Source organism: Xiphophorus maculatus, chromosome 8 (assembly GCF_002775205.1).
Source record: "Xiphophorus maculatus strain JP 163 A chromosome 8, X_maculatus-5.0-male, whole genome shotgun sequence".
Taxonomy (NCBI): domain Eukaryota; kingdom Metazoa; phylum Chordata; class Actinopteri; order Cyprinodontiformes; family Poeciliidae; genus Xiphophorus; species Xiphophorus maculatus.
This window is the reverse complement of record NC_036450.1, coordinates 15,481,384-15,500,966: the sequence shown is the minus strand read 5'-3', so window position 1 is coordinate 15,500,966 and position 19,583 is coordinate 15,481,384. Positions and strand designations below refer to the sequence as shown.

The 19,583-nt window shown below is 37.4% G+C and overlaps 1 protein-coding gene across 6 annotated transcripts; it reads left to right on the top strand.

The window, feature by feature from the left end:
- The first annotated feature begins 2,345 nt into the window (after nt 1-2,345).
- Nucleotides 2,346-19,388, top strand: golga2 (golgin A2). 6 transcript variants are annotated; one of them, XM_023338477.1, is made up of 28 exons: nt 2,346-2,421; nt 3,858-3,980; nt 5,088-5,156; nt 5,907-6,059; nt 6,323-6,369; nt 7,009-7,072; nt 7,668-7,721; nt 8,085-8,165; nt 8,712-8,750; nt 8,872-8,934; nt 9,342-9,435; nt 9,552-9,658; nt 9,848-9,906; nt 10,078-10,219; nt 10,371-10,460; nt 11,300-11,407; nt 11,494-11,581; nt 11,693-11,835; nt 11,970-12,188; nt 12,412-12,525; nt 12,895-13,119; nt 13,845-13,944; nt 14,671-14,759; nt 14,874-15,099; nt 15,277-15,435; nt 15,522-15,628; nt 15,834-16,023; nt 16,487-19,388. In XM_023338477.1, the coding sequence occupies exons 1-28, from the start codon at nt 2,374-2,376 to the stop codon at nt 16,759-16,761; spliced, it is 3,276 nt and encodes a 1,091-aa protein (XP_023194245.1). In that variant the 5' UTR covers nt 2,346-2,373; the 3' UTR covers nt 16,762-19,388. The 6 variants fall into 6 exon arrangements, with proteins under 6 accessions (XP_023194245.1, XP_023194244.1, XP_023194246.1 ...); XM_023338476.1 differs by having other exon boundaries at nt 15,274-15,435; XM_023338478.1 differs by lacking the exon at nt 5,088-5,156 and having other exon boundaries at nt 15,274-15,435.
- The last annotated feature ends 195 nt before the right edge of the window (nt 19,389-19,583 follow it).

The window sequence follows — 19,583 nt, the reverse complement described above, 5'->3', positions numbered from 1 at the left end:
TTTCTCCATATATAAGCCGTTGTTGCTTTCCTGTCGTGGAGGTCTGCTATTGGCTGAGCAGCTGTTCGCTGGAAGGCGCTGATTGGTTTCATTCAGCACGCTGTCCGGCGCTGATTTGCACACATCAGTTTGAGGCAACGTCATCGCCTTGTCCACCACTCCGCCGACGCCGATTGGCTGTCAGTCAGCATCGCCGATGAATGCAGTTGGTGCAATGACACGCCACTCTACATACCGGCGAAAAGGCGTTGCATCGTCACATTTCATACATTTTGAAGTTTGGGTAGCATTTGCTTTTCTAGAACATTCTTATGAGTTGTAGTACCCTACAAATAAGCTGCAATATGAATGCAAGTAATTCTGTGGATACTACTCTAGTATCATGCATTGTAATGATCGCTCTCTTGATGAGTAATATACCATTATGACTTAAAATAAACAGCATGTTTCATTAGATGAGCTGGCTGTCCGGATGATTCATTCATAGCTTTGTCTGTTTTGATATGAGGCCTGCAAATATTATTGTTCACTTCAACATAAATGCTGTTTAGCCATTCCATCATTTCTAATATACAATTTGGAAATTAAATTAAAATATTCAGTAAGTGATGGCTCTCTTTCTTCTTGATTTAAAGCACACTGATTTCTACATCATAAACAAAATAGTGTTCATGAGTATAGAAGAGCAGCGGATACCTCAAACATTTTCTAGAAACAATATGAAAATGTAAAAGATTGATAAAACAAAGACCAATCTGTAAATCTATGCAAAAGGTCAGTCACTGCAGTATCAAACTAGATTGAACTTGACATAACGAATTTAATTTATTTTATGGTATTTGTATAAGTATCTATAAACATATTTTTCATCAGATATTTTGGATTGACCTGGTGGACATTTCTAGAAATTAATTATAAACTATGATTTGTTGTTTCTCTTTAACTAATAGGCGAGACATTGTTTGTTTTGTTTGTTTGTTTGTTTTTAGTTAATCTAGCCCCTGGATTTAAGAAAAACAACTCTCCATATTTCAATTTTATTTACCCAAAATTCCAGTGTTCTTAAGTACTTTGAGATGTAGGCAGATGTCCTCAGCTGGTAAAATATTTCTAATTAAAACTAAATCAGAGTTCCACACATTATGAATGTTAGAGGGCAACATATAAAGGAATACATAAAAAAATCCAAACATAAAAAAGTAAGCAAAAAGAAAACAAAAAGCTTAATATGCTTTATAAAAACCAGATCCCAGAGTTGGTGCACAAATATTTAGCTCTCTAGTAGAAGGTAAATCTATTTCTTTAAGTGTCACTCATTTCCTCCTTTTCCTTCTACAGCTATAAGGAGCGAGAGAGAGCTATGTTATGCAAATCTAACAATATAACCAGGAAGTGAAACTGGTTGTAAGATTTGCTCTGCTTTTTCAGTTTCTTGTAGTTGGACCAAAGACCACTCTCATTTTCAGACTTTGTGTTAATTCTAAACATTTACATATTTTAAATTTACAGCTATGAAGAACAGAACACTTTTATTTTGGAAATCAATGCTATATTCATCATATTTAATAAATTACAAATATTTTTGTTGTATTTAATTACTTGAACCCAAAAGGTGTAGTTGTTTAAGGGGCATCAAGTTACTTTATCTATTACACAAACAATGAACTCTTCACATGTGTAGCATTCTGTTCTAAAAACCAGTCCCATATCCCAAGCTTTAGGATTGTTGCAAAAATGAACAGTTTGATTGTCTTTAATTTTGCTGTGAAAGTGACAAATCGAATCTATCCAAGTAAAATATCACACAATTAAGGTTTATCTATTTAATTTTACTTGAGCTCCAATATGACCTATCAAAATTGTGTAGAAATTAATTAATATTACTTTATTTCATTGTTAAACCTCGTGAAAAGGTTTTGTATGTTTTATCATACATAAGGCCTGACATTGATTTATTTGCCCTGTCTGTTTTAATGTGTGTTTTATTCTTATGTGTTTTATGAATACTGCACAGCACTTTGTTGCAGTTAATATCTGTTTTTAAAGTGCTTTATAAATAAAATTGACATTGACATTGTATTAGGGTAATCATCACACCATGGTCTGACCCTTTTCTATAAACAATTTTAGTTGCAAATAACGTCTTAAAAATTGCTTTTAAAGTGCTTATAAACACAGAAGAGAAAGAACTTATAGTGTAATAATAATGGGATCTACAGTCACATTTTTCCCGACTTTATATCACAAGTCGACGTTTATCTAAAACTGGTTGCGCCTCCTGAAAACGGGGACTTTGCGCCCCCTACCGATAGAATGATCTATTAGCACCTTACTGATGACGTGGTTCGGTCGCTTGACCACCAGAGCAGCAGGATGGCCGACCAGAGTAGGCAAACAAAACTCGCTGCAGCTAAGAAAAAGGTAAAGTGTATTAATAATGACTTTCCTTAATTTCACATTATGTACTCATCATTTATTTAGCCTGCAAGTTTAATTCAACCGTGTTTCTACTTGTATTATAAACTCCATGTCTGAGCACGGGTGTTGTCATTACACGTCGTCCGACCTCTGCGCTGTCGCACGTCCCTCCTCTCGCACTCATCTTGCGGCTTCAATGAGCAGGAAAGACCGGTGCCTGTCTCCTGGCCTCCACTGATAGCATTAATCTACTGATAGCCTTAACCTTCGTCTGTTCTTAGTTGGAAGTTGTACTCACGACATCCTATTCATCTTAGCGCCACAACGAGTAACTCAACTGTGGGCCAAAGGTTTACCCGTCTTTCAAGACAACCGCAAATGTAGTCATTGGCGAAATCTTAACGTGCTAAGGCAAGTTAACATTAGCAAACAAGCTCAAAAGCTAACGAATACATTGCTACAGATGAGTGGAAATACCACAACACAGAAGCGTGACAACCTTTTGACTCGTTTGCAAAAAAAATATTAACATTAGAAATTGGGCTACAAACAGTCGTTTTCAGAAAATATAAAACTGAACTCCAGAAAATTAGCTTGCTAGCACAGTGAACTGGATTGAATCAAGGGGACTGTTTTGACAGCTGACACCCCTCTTCTCGGACAGAAGAGGAGCTGTTTTGGAGTTTTGTAGAAAGATGAATGCATTTCGACGACTGTACTCCTCAATATTTAATCTTTGACTTATATATTTTGTAAACAGGTGATCATAAATTTGAAACACCATTTCAAAATTGATTAGTCACTTGATTTCCTTGTTATCCCTCCTGTTACTTTTCAAGGCCCTGCGCTAAAAATGTTATTTTTCAACTCACGTATTTTAAAACATCTTCTCTGTGTTTTTTTGTGGTTTGTTTCCTTTTTTATCCAAGATTGAAGCTGTATTTTTGTGTTTGTTTTAAACAACATCTGTTGAGTGGCATATTTTTTTTTTTTTTTTTTTTTTTTAGAATAAGTGGATTATAGGTGCATTAGTAGAGTTTGCTTGGATGTTGCTTCATGCCAGACAAAATTCAACTTGAGAAACCTGCTTAATATCAATTGTTGACTTTTGGGGAGCAGCTGCAAAGAGGCCTAATGTTAGATCTAAAATTATGCACATGTATATTCATCATTTAAATGAATATGTTTAGCGTTATATATATATGTACATATGGTGAACAGTGTTTGGAACAATAGCTAGAAAGTAAGGATTTGAAAGCAATTATTTACTTTAACATAGTTAATTTTGCTGTAAGGTGTGAGAGCTTTTTTAATGTCCTACTAGCCCTCTTTATATTTTACATCTTGTATAAAACATAATACTTGTCTAAAGAAAGACATAAACAGAGAATGTCAAAGGCTCTTTCTGCATCCTGTTTTTTTTGTGTTATGTTGCTCAGCTGAAGGAGTTTCAACAGAAGAGCTCTCCTGCTTCTGTGGGAGGAGAAAGGGGAGGAGGAGGAAGTGGAACAGGATCCAAGAAGAAGCGAAAGGTGAAGGAAGACAGAGACTCCCCAGACAATGTGAGTTTTTCTTTAACTTTCTGTTAATTTAGTCTTTTTTCTTGTTTTGGTTGTTGGATGAGATTGCCTCCTAATGCTACATGTGCATTTTACCCTTCTATTTAGTCCTTTGTATTTTGTACACTAATTATGCTGCTAGTTTCAAAACTATGTTACTAATTTCATCAATTTAAATTTCTTGACATAGATTGCTAGCAAATCAGTTCTGTTTGATATTCTCTTAAATATCCTCAGAAATAGAGAATGTCAGATGGTATAGGAAAGCTCTGGGATCATTCAGTCATAAGAAAGGAAATGTGTATTCGATTTTAAACAGCAGTTATAATAATGTTGGTTACTATACCAGTTATTATAAACACGCATTTTGTTTTTCGACAAAAGTGTCATTGAAGTAGCATATTGATATCAGGCATTGCCTCTTGCTTTGGTTCCAATTCCAACAGTCTGTGATCATATTAAGAAGGCTAATGACGACTTGTGTGCGGTGCTACTTTCAGACAGCACATGCACATAACTTGGCTCTGCCTCATGACATTTGACCTGCGTTTACAGCTGTTCTTTAGACAGCTGTCGATGTTCTTCTCACTGTTACAATAACAGTGACTTCATTCTGCAGCAGTCACAAACATGACCATTAACTTAAAAATGCCATTTGTAAAGTAAGAATCTCTACCTTTGCATTGTCTTTCAAATATCAGGATCTTTTCACCTTTCTTCTCTTTCTTTAATTCTCCTCTCTCACAACATATCAGTTATTAATTTTAACAACTCTTTGTTGGTATGATTGGAAAGCCTAAACTTATAAGTGTAAATTGTAAATTTCATTTCAGTTTCTTGCATATAATTCATATTGAAAAGTTTAAGAAGCTTACTGGTAGTTCAAATCCAGTTTAATTTAGACCTAATTATGACTGTAAATGGAGAGGAAAAAGAGCTTATACAAATGATGGGAACATATCTTGTGGTCACTTTTTTCTTGTCACACACTAACCTTTGCAGCTCTTCCTTGTGGTAGCTGCTTCTGTCATTTATCTCTCTGTGACTTTGAGTTGTTTTCTGCCATGTCACTTCTCTCTTTCTGTCTGCTGCTGTTTCTTTCTACTGTAGTTTGACAGTTTTCTGAAAGCTCTTAGTCAAAGCAATGGAGTAGTCGTCCCACCTAATGGCAACTGTCAGGTGAGCCTTTGTCCCTCTCTTTCTGCTTTACCCTTGTCCTCTCCCCTCTCTGCACTTCTTTCTGTAAATAGGTGTTCCTCATTTTTGGTGTACAAGATTGTGCCTTGTCTGCTGTTCACGTTTTTTCACATTGACCAAAACACACAATCAATTAAAGCCCAAGTCTTGACTCTGTTTTGTTTTTGTAAGTTCATGTCAAGAAACTTTATAAAGGATTTCAACAGGTGGAGTGTGCAGCATTCATTGTTCATTGCATGTCAGTACATTGTTTTTTTTTTAAGAAATGTTGATCTTATGTTTTCTAGTGTTATTGGTTGGCATTTGCACATTCTTAAGCTAAACATAGCTATGATTCCTGTTGCTAAATGTTCAATGCAGATGAATATCTAGGTAAACAAGAACGCCGCTCACTTTTCAGCTTGTTTCTTTTTTCTTTGACGTCGAGTGTACCTGCTTTGAAATATGCTAATTTTCATCACCTCAAACACATTACACATTAACATTAAAATGCTAATAAGACCGCAGTGTGTTCACAATGCAGTTTACAGTAACAGATAATGGCAAGAGTTGGTTACTAAACCATTTAACACTATATGTTTGAGGATTGCACTTTTTGTTCTCATGTTTATTTTGTTAATATTTAGATGTAAACTGCATTAACATGACAGGTTTTTTTTGTGTGCCATTACTTGTAAACACTTGTCGTCTTACATTAAAAGTGAGTTGGCATTTTTGTGTATGTTACCTCAGACCTTTGCTGACATGGAGGCCATGGGGTCCCCTGTTCCTCAGCTGCAGGAGGAGCAGCACAGCGAGTCCGGCAGAGACTCACCTATGTCTAACTCTGCTAGTGCTAACGCTGCTACTAACTCTGAGTTTGTCAGTCACAACACTGAGTTGCAGGTGTGTCTTTTTTCTGTCTGCGTGTTTGTTTTATTGTTTAAAATGCACCTAAGCTGCCTTAATAGGTCTTGTTAACATACAACACTTTCAGCCTAAGAATTTGTGAACTTGTCTGAAGTTAGGATAAGTAGGATTTTTGGCATGGTTATAGAAAATACCAAAAAGTCTTTTTTTTTGTGATATTTTAAAGTGCTGTCGTAGCACACAAATTCCCCCGTGTGTTTGCTGACTTTCCTCTGCTTCTAATTTTTCTCTCTGTACAGGATTTCCCAGATACCAACAGTAACCGTAGTTTAAAGGAGGAAACTAGGTGGGTTTTTACTTTTCAGTGATGTAATTTAACTTGTTTCATTCAGTCATCTCACACATATTATTTGTTTTTACTTTAGTAAGTGTACCTTTATTTGATATTTGTTGCAATCTATGTCTTTTAAGGATTTGTTTTTATGTTTTGACTTATTTAGTCTTTTTGCTGGGAGCATTACCTTAGCTTATTTTTTCCTGCAATATGTGAAAAACTAGCATGTCTGGTACTTTTAATATGGCTTCTTCTGGACTATTTGGTCCTTGTTTCAACTTTCAATGCTTTTGCAAAGTAAAGTTAGAGAGGTGAAGATTGTTTTATTTTTGTGTTTGATGTGAGTGGTTGTACTTTACCTTTGTAATAACTGAATGCTGATCTATTACTCAAACACACTGCTGTGCCTGGGCTCAGTTTAGCTCCATGTCAATAATTATTGGCCGTTCTTTCTTTTTCCAGCAGCGATACTTCATAATCTCTGTGCAAAATTGCCTATCAACATTCATAACTTATTTGAATTTGTCAGACACTCTGTAAAAGCAATGCTATCTGTTTTCCACTGTTATTTTGAGTGCACCCATGTTGCTGCTTGCAGCATAAAACGGGAAGGTTTATAATTTGCATTCATCTGGCATGTCTATTTTGCAGACCATTGTCTTCCACAGAGAGCCTGCGGCAACTCTCACAACAACTAAATGGTCTGGTCTCTGAGGTAGGGCGTTACAGACATCACTGTCATCCCATGCCTTTCTATCTCTCACTCTTTCTACATCACACTTTGTCATGCTGTGTTAGGCTTTTAACAAAACACCCTGCCCGTCTACATTTCCAACCAGTGTGTGTGTTGCATCTATTGTTTGCAAGAATGCACTGGAAGCATTTTCAGCTCTGCCAGTCCTCATACTGACTCCGTCACCTGGTGTTCTTATCAGATTTACAGTATCCTCCCTGAACTTTGTTTGGCACTGGAAAACAGTACACAACAGTTAATATCACAGTGTGTTTTATGTTAACTTTGCTCAGTTCTGAGGAAGATTAATTGTGTAATCATCTCACTGTTATAAAGATAATGTTGCTATCCAAAATATGAGAAAACAAATGTGATTAAATTAATTGTCCTTGTTTGCTATGCAACATTTGAGGGTGTAATAGTTTTTGTATTAATCATTTTATTCATTAATATGCCTGCAGAGATAGACTGTATGGGGAGATGTTGTCCTCACACTGTCCTTTAGATCACAAATATGTAAAGTGTGTCATCAGTTCTGTTGCAAAGCTCATAAATTATGATTTCATTATCATTCCAGTCAACATCTGCTCCATATGTGAATGGGGAAGCTGCACCTTCTGGAGAACTGGAGGTAAGACGGAAAACTTTTTTTTTTCCACTTTGGATTTGTTTAGTATATTTTTACTCCAGGGCTACTCCTACACCATTCAGAATAGGATTTACTTTCTCCAAGCTTGGTCCAATTGCCTTCAAAGTATTTTAAAACTAGCCTTGTTTTATTTTAATCATGTGGCATTTTCCATCATTGAAAGCACCCACCACTTGTAACAGTAATATTATTTGCCTCCATGTTAATATTTCACATTTAAATATTTATCTTACTCCCCTGTGTTCTCTGTTTGACTTTTGTTCCTTCACCTTATCCGTGTCTTTATATTTATTATTTTCCTTTTTTTTTTTTTTTGTTTCCCGGATGCATGTGTGCACGTGATAGAGTCGGAACCAGGAGCTGGCAGCCGCCCTGGAATCTAGCAAGCTAACAAACTCTCAGCTCAATACCAAGCTAGACCAGCTGGTAAGAAGCTGTGTGTATGCATACCTGTGTGCCCTTGCTTTTTGCATTGTTACCCTAACCTCCCTTTCAGTTATTTATTTGCATTACGCTTTGGATTGTAATGCATTTTGCATGCTATCATAACCACCAGGCCATCACACTCATCTTTTATCTCTCTCTCATTTTTATCTGTTGCTCAGGTGGATTAGGGTGCATTCTGGAACTCTAAATATAGCATAAGCACCCCGTTGGGTGCACATTTTAATCAGGCATCTTAACACTTTGCTTGTAGTTGCATGATGTTCAAGGCTTTTTGAGCCAGTTTAGTGGACTATCCTCAATAACAGTAAAGCAAACATTAAATAATATAACACATTAGGATTTACCAAACATGTCTTTTATTTTTGTTCTTTGCACAAAAAGTGTGGCTGGCATGTAAAAGATCTCGTCTGCAGAATTTTTTATTATGTTTTCTAAGATAGAATAGTGTACTAATTATTGGATGACTTATTTTTTAGTTGTTTTTTTTTTCCATAATCCTAATTTTATACCATGTTGTCTTGGCAGGTACATCAAACTCAGGAGCTCACAGATCAGCTGCAGAAGGTTGGAAGTTTTTCTCATTTTCTTACCTTTACAACATGTTTTACTCAATTCCATCTGTTATGATCAATGCCTTTGAGCTTTGTCATGGCCAGTCATGCATTTTGTAATTTTCTGCCTTCAGGAGCGAAAGGAATTTGAACAGAAATTTTCAAAGGAGCAAGGAGCAATGCGGGAGCAGTTGCAGGTAAATCCCTTAGAAATAATTAGATTTTTTAAGCATTTCTGTGGAAATATACTAGCAAAAAAAAATTACAATTGCATGGTGTCCCTTTTCCATAAATAGATGGTAATGTGATCCAAAACTCTCCCTCCCTCTGCTCAGCGCTCAGAGTGATACATGCTAAGGTTTCAGTGTATTTTATTTCTCTGCACTGGAACAAACTCTGAAAACCTGAAATGTGCAGAAACTGCTGGTTCCTTTGATAATGAAGCGTTTGAAATATTTGCTTCTTTAATACATTGAAGATTATATTTTTACATGTTTTTGTTTCATGCAATGCTTTTGTGTTATTTTTAAAATAAATTTTGCGATATAAACAAGTAAAATCCACACTTGGAATCTTAAATATTTTTTCATTTGTTTCCTGTAAGGTTCATATCCAAACCATTGGGATTCTGGTATCAGAGAAATCTGAGCTACAAACAGCACTACAATACACACAACAGGCTGCACGACAAAAAACAGGTGTGTGTGAGAATTAAAATGACTTTTGGAAGATTTTAGGTTTGCACAATCGGTTGGTCAAGTAACTGTGTTTGCACACTTGCAATGATGTGCTCTGACTCCATGTGTGTTCGTAGCTGAAGCAGAGGATCTCAATAACCGTCTGCAGACAATGAAGCAGAGAGTTTCAGAGCTGGAGCGAACTCTCTCTACTGTCTCCACGCAGCAGAAGCAGTTTGAGAGGGTAACATATTTTAATGAATTTGTTATAAAACAAATGAATAAGGTTGTAACTTCTAAAAATGAAATTAATTTTCATTTGACTTATGCATGTCAAACAGAAATCAGCTTAGTTGAATGTATTTGAAATATTGCTGTCATGTTAAGTATAAGCAATGCATGTTTGTTTGTTTTTTTTTCATTTTATCTTCAGCAAAACAAGGAGCTTGAAAAAGAAAGAGACAACTTAAGGCTAGAAGTGCTGAGACTCAAGTAAGTTTTTTTTATTAGTGAGCATATTATAGGAATACATTTTTATATTATACTGCTGTAATTTGGAACTACCAACTTAGTCTTGTTTAATGCAAACAAGTGCGGTTCAGGCAATGCAATTCCTGAAAGTATCAGGCAAGTGGAATATAATTTATGTTTGTGTGTTGACAGCAATTTAAGTGAGGAGTCAAAGCAGCAGAGCTCAGAGCTGTCTGAACAACTGAGACAAATTACACAAGATAATGCTGCAATGAGGCTGGAGGTAAACGATCTTCACAAGAGGCTGGAGATGGCGGACCTCATGCTACAACAGGTGCATGCTTCATTATTCATGAACATCACATCTGGCTCTGATTGTTACTGTTTAAATTATATTGATCATTTATAATACAAACAGATATTTCTTTTTCATTGTTCATTCAGATTTTACATGTGTGTTACAATGTGTTTTTATTTATCTCCAGTACTCCAGTCAGTCAGATTACCCCGGTTTCAACCAAAAAGTCGAGATGCTGCTGGAAGAAAAGCAGCAGCTGGAGTCACGTAATCACCAGGTCTGAGGCATCTCCCTCTTACATGTACATTATGAAACCTTAAGGTAAAAATAGGATAGGAGTTACAAACCTACATGCAGACCTCCAGCCTGTTTTCATTTTGCATAAACTTTTATCTCCAGCAACAGAATTTGTCCTTCATTAATATCATCCACAATTCCCCTCCTCAATATAATTAGGTCATCTGTTGTGCTCTGAGGAATATGACTAAATACCGGGTAGCTTACAAATTCACCGTCAGATTTTCAACTTAACATGAGAAAATACAAAAGTTTGCTCCTAGATTTAATTTTTAAAGTATTTCTTTTATTTATAAAGTAGAGTGGGAAATGAAGTAATACAACAATGTTTGTGTAAACATGCAAAGACATGGAACTTGGTTAAATTTGAAAAGGCCCACTGAAGATTTTGGTTTCTTGACCTGGTATTTCTAATTTGACATTAGCACACCAGCTACAATAAAAGGCAGGGACAACACTCTGGATACTGAATAGTTTTGGTTTAAGTCAGCTTCAATTAAGCAAAGTAACTAGATTTTACTGTTTTTAAGTTGGTGGAGATCTCCACCAACTACAACACAGGTGACTGTTTTGGTACTTGTGAATTGTAGCTTTATGCTAAAGTGGTCATTTTAACCTTTATTAGAGGTTGTTAGATTTAAATTGTTCTGAAGGTAGTTCTTGTTACAGCTCACAATATTATCAGTGACACAAGAATCCTTATGCAATAATCAGAAATGTTCAGCTCATTTGTATCATTCCAAACTTGATTATTTAAAAACATAAAGGTTAACTTCAATTCACGTCGACTAAGATTGTTGTATATCTTTGTTGTTGTAGCTTCTGGAGTCTATAGCCCAGCTCAAGACGGAGCGAGACCGTTATGTGGAACGAATCCAGGAAGAGGGGCGTGTATGGAAGGACAAAACCGAGCAGCTGCTTGCACAAGTATAATGATAAAATATATACTATGTTTGGCAGTACCGCTGAAAACGTAACTGTTTGTAATGATTTATTTTAATTTCTGTGTGAAGGTCTCTTTGGTAGCAGAGGAGAGAGACAGAAACATCAACCGAGTCCAAGAGCTGGAGGCCAGCATTGTAGAGCTGAAAAACACTGCGGGTGAGACTTGTTTTCTCAGTTTTATTGGGAAAAAACAGCTCCACACCACAGTTAAATAAAATCAAACCATAACATTGGCGTGCTTGTTAAGTGTTATTCTTTCCTTTACAGCATTATTGTCTGTGGAGAAGGAAGCCCAGGAAAATGCTGAGCCTCAACCTTCAGGACCATCAGAGGCAGAGGTGGCTCTGCAGGAGTCCCTCAGTAGTTTACAACAGGAGAAAGATGCCATTACTGCACAATACCAGGCTCAGGTGTGCATTCAGTTGTTTTATTTATACATGTGGATGGATAAATAATAGCATATCCTATATCACATGGCTCAATTGTCCCCGATATTTCAAAATGAGACCAAATATACTTATTTATATATTTGGTGTTCCCCCAGCTCCGAGATAACGAGCAGCTAAGTCGCTTGTGTGCGGAACAAGAGACACGCCTGGGAGAGTTGGAGCGGCAGGTGGAGAGCCAGTCTCAGGAGGAAGAGGACCGCAGACGCATGTTGGAGGACGTTCAGTCAGACAAGGCCACGATTAGCCGAGCTCTTACCCAGAACCGCACACTGAAAGACCAGCTGGCCGAGCTACAAAATGGCTTTGTCAAACTGGTGAGTCCAAAAATTTACTCCCGCTACTCTGATCATCTTATCTTCTTAATTTGTCTCCTTTTGCATTGAATTTATGCTCCTGTGTTTCCATTTCTAGTGTTTTTCTACTGTTGCTTTCTAAAATTGAAAATTAATGAAGCCCATCCATTACTTTAGTGCTTCATATAAGTGACTGAGAGCTTGTTTTAAATCCAAGTTTCCTGTTACTCCATCATTATGACAGACTAATGAGAATATGGAGCTGACCACTGCAATCCAGTCAGAGCAACATGTGAAAAAGGAGTTGGCACGCAGGATGGGGGAATTACAAGAGGAACTGCACAACGTCAAGGAGCAGGTAACATACCCACATCTGCTGTAAAGTCTTGCAGTTTCTTTTATATATATATATATATATATATATATATATATATATATATATATATATATATATATATATTGAGGATACAAGTATTAAAACTGAGAATTACCTTCCAGTTTATTCTCAATAAGTGTTAAAACTTACTCTCAATACTTCAAAACAGTAAAGTTTTTGTATGGACACCAATACCTACATCAACTCTACACAGTTTTTTTTCTTTCCATTTTTAAATAATTGGAAATGATAATGACGTCTGGAATTTAATTAACTGAAGTTTTTGAGCATCTGAGAAATAATCTGCTGCTTTTTGGTTTTAATGTACATTTTTTCTTTTGTTGCCTCCAGCTGGAGCTAAAATGTCAGGAGACGCGGGGCGTTCTAGAGCAGAGAGACCAGGTGGTGGCCCATCTGCAGCAGTACTGCGCTGCCTACCAGGCCCTGGCTGCAGACAGGGAACAGCTCCACCAACAGTTTCTGCAGCAGGCCCAGCTCATGGACCGACTGCAGCATGATGAAAGTCACGGCCGTGCACAGCTGGATGTCAGCCAGAATCAGCTCCAACAAGCAGAGGTGTGTACGGACCCTGAATCGTAAAATTATGACCAAGGTTTTTAAATACCTCAGCTGCCTAAAAGGGACCTATTTTGCAAAATTCACTTTTTGCACGTTTTTGTATATTCAACTGCTTCTAAAAGCTTCTACTTCTGCTTTCCAAAGTTGTATGGTTGCAAAATTGTGCATCTGTTTGCAGCCATTTTCACATGCGAGTGCAAATGTTGAGTTGGAGTGTGTGACCTTCAGCAGCTTATTTGGATTTGAAGTGACAAAAAGCCCTTAATCCATTCTGAAAGGAGCTCAGAATAGGAAGTATGACCAGACAAAAATCTCTTTATCTAATGATGATTATGTGCAAAATATGTAATGAACATGTTTTGTATAACTCATAGAGCTATACTAACTCTTTCAAGGAAGCATAGTAGGTCACCTTTACGGTACCAACGCTGTATATGACACAAGATTTTGTTTGAGCCAGGCATTTTAAGGTGTTGCAAAAATTGTGCAGATGAGATTCAGAATAATTGCATAAAATTGTGAGGCTGAACTGTCACTTCAAAATGCTTACTCCTAGCACATTTAGTGTTTAAACATTTACATAAACTCATTTACTTGATGTCAGGTGTTCGTTATTTTATGCTTAATTATTGACCCTTTGTGTTGTATCGTTACCTGATACTCGAACATTCATGAGTACTTTTAGTATTGTTTTAAAAGATACCCTCGGTTTCCTCTTGTAGAAGCATTTGGAGCAGTTGGTCAGAGACAACGAGCAGCTGAAGGCTGAGCTAAAAGAGCTGCTCAACAGTTCAGCTCTTGTGGCGACATCCAGAGACCAGGGTAAGGGGTTGTTCTGTATTCGTGCCTTGCTAGTGTTTTTCTTTTTGTGCTGGTATTCCTCTTTACTTTAGTAGTGTTTGTTACAGTCCTGAAACCCTTACATGAGCAGAAATATCCGGTTTTAACATTGTTTTATGAAAGTTATTTAAGTTGAAATAATGGACCTTTTAAAGGGTCAATAATCCCAAGAATGTTTCAGAGTTCACCATCATTTGGTATTCAGAACATTTGATTAATTCATCTCGAACTTGTCTGACTTGAATTTTTTGAAACATCTTGGAATGTTCAAACTTCAACTATATTTCTGAACCGGAGTCGTCCGCCCTTGTGAACGCTCCCAGAAGTTGTTGTCTGCCTAAGAATCACTTTAAAACATCTAAAAGGTGCTTCACCAAGGACTAAAAAGACTATTTTGAGTCTAGTAGTTACCTACTTTTATTATTAGTTGTGTTGAACTATTTAAATTGTACTTGGTTGATTTGTTGCAAACAGCTGCAAGTTAATTTGTGGTGGAAGTTGAATGATTTCATGTGAAACATGATGTGAAGCATCTGACCAATTGTGAAGTAGCTTGTGTAATTTTAGTGAAACGGACTACCTGACTGACACTTTATCCGAGCAATAAGTAGATAGCTGGAACCACTCAGGACTCACTACAAATACTGACTTATTCTTATTTGCAAAATGGGTAACTTTATATCCATCAAATATTTTCATGTATTTTAGGAGATGGAGTGGAAAGCCAATCAGCAGAGGAGAGTCCTACAAAGTCTTCTATTGTTATCCCAGAAGACTTTGAGAGCCAGAAAGAGATGGTAGGTACAGAGATGGAAGTCACTTTGTGGCTGACCTGATTTATATAATTTGATAATAATTTTCTGTTTCCCATGTTAGGTCTCCTTTATCACACTTTTTCATTCTTCCAACAGGAGGATTTTATCCGTGGGGCTTTGGCTCAGGTGGAAGAGGAGAGGGACGAAGCCAGAAGGCAGCTGGAGGAGGAGCACAGGCTCCATATGGCAGCCCGGCAACAGGTGGCTTTGGCCCTTAGACTGGAGCAGCAACACCACAACTACACACCTGTTCATGAAGATGGTCATGAGCATGATGATTGTCATGAACATAGTCACACTGAGCACAGCCATGAGCATTCAGGTCAGAAAAATGGAACAATTTGCTTTTCAGTGTCTATATTTTTATGTTAAAGTGCCATGTTGCACCGCTCTGTAGAGTAAATTAGTTTCACCTGCTGGCTCTCACACTGTTTTGTTTATAGCTATGATAGGTTGGTCACTATGTAAACTCTCAGTATCCGCTATGCTACCTCAGCAGAAGGAGTCCCAGTTGAAGTTCATCAGGCGCTGAAAGCCGCCATGGAGAAGCTCCAGCAGCGCTTCACCTCCCTCATGCAGGAGAAAGCCGACCTGAAGGAGCGGGTGGAGGAGCTGGAGCACCGCTGCATCCAGCTGAGTGGAGAGACTGACACTATAGGTATGAACTTCTTGCTTTTTAAAAATGTTACGGTTATAGTTTATGAATTAAATTTTATTTTTGTTTTTACTCATTGTTATTTTAAGGGGAGTACATCGCCCTGTACCAAAATCAGCGGGCCATAATGAAGCAGAAGCACCAGGAGAAAGAGCAGTATATCAACATGCTGGCCCAGGATAAAGAGGAGATGAAGGTTCTGTACTGATGAGTTCTGATGGAGAGGCACATTTAAATGTTTTCTGAAACTGACATTTTTCTGTGTTTTCTCATTACTCTGTAAACTCTTCATCAGCATAAAAGTCCTTCAGATCACTTTAAAATCAGTTTCTCTTCTCTGTTTCACGTATAAATTATTTTTGCACCACTAGTAGTAATGATTTGTTTCATTTTGCCATCAGTCCAAACTGGCAGAGCTGCAGGATCTTGTCCTGAGGCTTGTGGCCGAGAGGAACGACTGGTACAATCGTTACACTGGAGCTGCAGCCGGCATGGGAACAGCAAACCCCGACCTGCTTCCTGTTGGGGAGGAGCACTCTCACTTACAGCAGCAAACACATAAGCATGAGCTTAATGCTGTCGATGGAGAAGGTAAGAGCAAGATGGACCAAATCAGAAAACTTTGCAATTTCATATCCAGTGGAGGTCACAGGATTAAAGACCAGTAATACTAAGCAGACTCATGGGCCAATTCGCCCCACCTTTACTTTTTATGTGGCTCCCTAGACTGCAGTCCCTAAATTGCATCAATCAGACCTTCCAGTTTTTCACAGTTTTGCAATTGTGGAAATTCAATAAAATTAAAAAATCCCAGCATTTTTTTTGCGCTAATGCATAACTGAGTTTGTTGTAATTACTCTCATTGTTGTCATTTAACTTGGTAGCATGTTTTTTTTTTTTAATGAGGTTCATTTACTAAGTTGAAAAACACTGGTCAGGTTAAAATCAACATATTCCAGTCACCAGGCAACCTCTAAGTGCATCTCTAGTGTATTTGATGTGTTTTCTAATCGACTTTATCATCCTGAAACTTCATTTGTTGTGTTCTCTACAGAAGCCATAGAGGTCAGCCCATTCTCGGAGCCCTCCCGACTACAAGGTCTAGAAGCTGCCTCATCCCAAACATTACCATCTAGTTCTGTTCAGACTGAGTCCAAACCTCTGGTGCCCAGAGAGGACGGCACCGCCCAACAAATCATGCAGCTTCTCCAGGAGATCCAGAACCCCCAGGGAGCTCCACGGTCACCGCCATTCCTGGGCGAAAATCCCTGCATCCCCTTCTTTTACCGGCCCGACAAACAGGATGAAGTAAAGATCCTGGTGGTGTGAGGCCAGAGTGTGACTGAGGTTCTGTGGTTGAATGATTTGTAGCTTGATGAACATATTTACACATCTCAAGAAGTTTGACACTTTAACAACCGTCTCACCCAGTTACACTGAAATGGCCCCTATTTGTTCAGTTTGTTCCCCCTTGTTTTGCTTTGTCTTTTTTTACAGATGGGAGATGATTAGTATTCTAAATCAAAACTTGATTAATCTCCTTATTGCAATTTTTAAACCCTATCCTCCTTTTGTCACTTATCTCATACATGTGCAATATTGGGGCCATATATTCTGCCCCCTTTGCTGGTACAGCACTCAAAGAGCTGCTAAAAACGAGCTGTTCTTGTGCAAAAATCAGTTTCAATTCACTGTACTCATGCCAAAAGCGTCAGATTTGAATGTAATAAACCCAAGTATTTAAATGTATGTGAAATCCGAGGAGATGGGTGCAGAGAGCAGACATCAGGTTGGTTGGACTAACATTAAATGCAGAGGGCTGTAGGACAAAGTTAAGTCAGCAGGTGCGCATGAAACTTTGTGCCGTTCAGTTTTGAAGTCACCGGGTTGCTAAGTTACACTATCAAGTTCAGGAAGTTGAAAAGGGTGTTGCTGATTGGTACCATTTCTAAAACTACATTCGTCTCCTTTGTTTCCCACTTCAAACACTGAAAATAACTCTTATGTTTGTACATTACATAATGTTAGTACTTGTGAAATCTATTTTGTGTCGATGTGTTTTAAACGTGCTTAGACTGAGACGTCAACACCGTTACAAACTGGTGGTTGATCAGGTGAAATATGGGCATGGATGCAATTTACAAGACCCCTTGAAGTTTAACAATGATTAAATATGTTGAAGGCACAACACACCTCTGTTCTAAAAGCTTGAGTTGCTGTGCTAAAGGTTTCTTCCCAACTTATTTCTTTAAATTTATCTTTATTATGGTAGATATTATATTACAACATGTGTTATGAGGCATTTTGCTGGTTTCACCACAGACATATTTCACATTCCAGCCACTTTCCTCTCTTCCTCAACAGAGCGTCTCAGCTAAAAAATTATTTTCATCGGGTATTACGTTTGTGACACTATTCTTCAGAGCTTGTTGCGTTCTGTTACGCTCATGTGTAGTTTTACATATCAAAGGATTCAATACACATCTTTGACAACTGGAATGCGTGAGACTGTAAGTGAATTTTTTGCTTGGAATCCAGATTTTCTCTTAGCCAAAAGTGCATCTCTTCTACTTTGCTTTTGTAAAAATTTGTTAGGTTTTACAAATATGATTGCACTAAATCTGTACATGGCTTTCTCACACAGCTCACCCTGTGCTGTCTGACCGTTTGGAATAGCATGGGTTTCAGTGAAAGGGGACGGGATGTCCTATGAAGCTTCATGCTGAGGATTCCCCTGAATTTAATTGCTGGTGTGCGCTCTGTCGCACTCAGAATATGGGCATGGGATTTAAATAGGACAACTTAAACTTTAAAAAGTTTTTTCCATAGTTGAGGGACCAATTGGGTAAAGAAAAAGTATTAAACTCATGAAATAAATGTTACATTTGTCATCTCCATTCAGCAGTAGGTCTTGGGAAATAACACTTGTGAGTATACCTCTTTTGGGCATTAAAAGCGAGGAATTAGAGAGAATCCCAACATTATAATGCAACTCTGGCTTGTGTTCAGAGACTAGCAATAGATACTTTTTTTTTTTTCAAAGCAGATCGCCTTCCTATAACTTTGACTAAACAAAATTGGAGCATTTCTAATTTGAAACCCATTTATACTGGCTCTCATTTATTAAGCTTTGAAATTGCACACAAAATGTTTATTGCCAAAAGTATCAGTATCAGTAAAAGTATCAAAGTAGTTGTGCAGAATGTGGTAGTTTTTGCTCACTTCTCAAAGCAAACCAGTAAATTATATAAAAAAAAAAAGATTATGCGTACAGTTACAGGAGTTGCAAAAAGCACCAATAGTAAAACACAACATTACTGTTTTAAGTACCCCTACATTTTCTATCTTCAGATTTAGTTTTAATATATATAATTTTATTTGGACGCTTTTTTTTTTTTTTTTTTTTGGGTGGTCCGACCAACAGACAAATGCACGATACTATCTGCATTTCCCCCCCCTTCCCCCAAGTCGTGTGAAATCAACAATGTGGATGAAATGATTTCCTACTTCACTGCTTAAAGATGTCACGTGTGATTGACACCAAGAAAAACATTAACTGTCTTTATTGTAAAAGAGGTGTTGTATATACTGTAACTGTGTAATATATTGTATATTCATAATGCCTGATGTGTGGAGGGGGATTCTGGGAGAAGCTGCTTTGCCACATTAACTGGCTGTATGGGTTGTGTGTATGTCTGTTAGTGCAAAGTTGGGATGTTGGCCGTTACTGACTGACTGTGGTTTATTACAAACATCAACAAAAGGAAAAAAATATATTTATTTGGAGTAAGTTAGTATCTAATCTAATCAGTTTTAATATAAACTTGAAGTGAGTTTAGGATGAAGGATCACAGAGCAACCTGATTTTTGAGTGCTGCTTCAACCCAAGCTAATTTTTTTTTTCTCCTCTCTTGAGTAATACTTTCCTCCTGAATAAAACTGATTGAGCAACTCAAGCTGTCTGGACTTGCTTTTTGTTGGGATTCACCAAATTGTTTGCTATTATAAACATTTTTCCAATAAATACATCAACAATTTTACATCTATTTTGACAACTTGAATACCTCTTCAAGAACAACTCTCAAAGAGTTCATATTGTTTATATGACCAATGTAATTCCAACACAAGTATTGTCCACAGAAAATGATTAA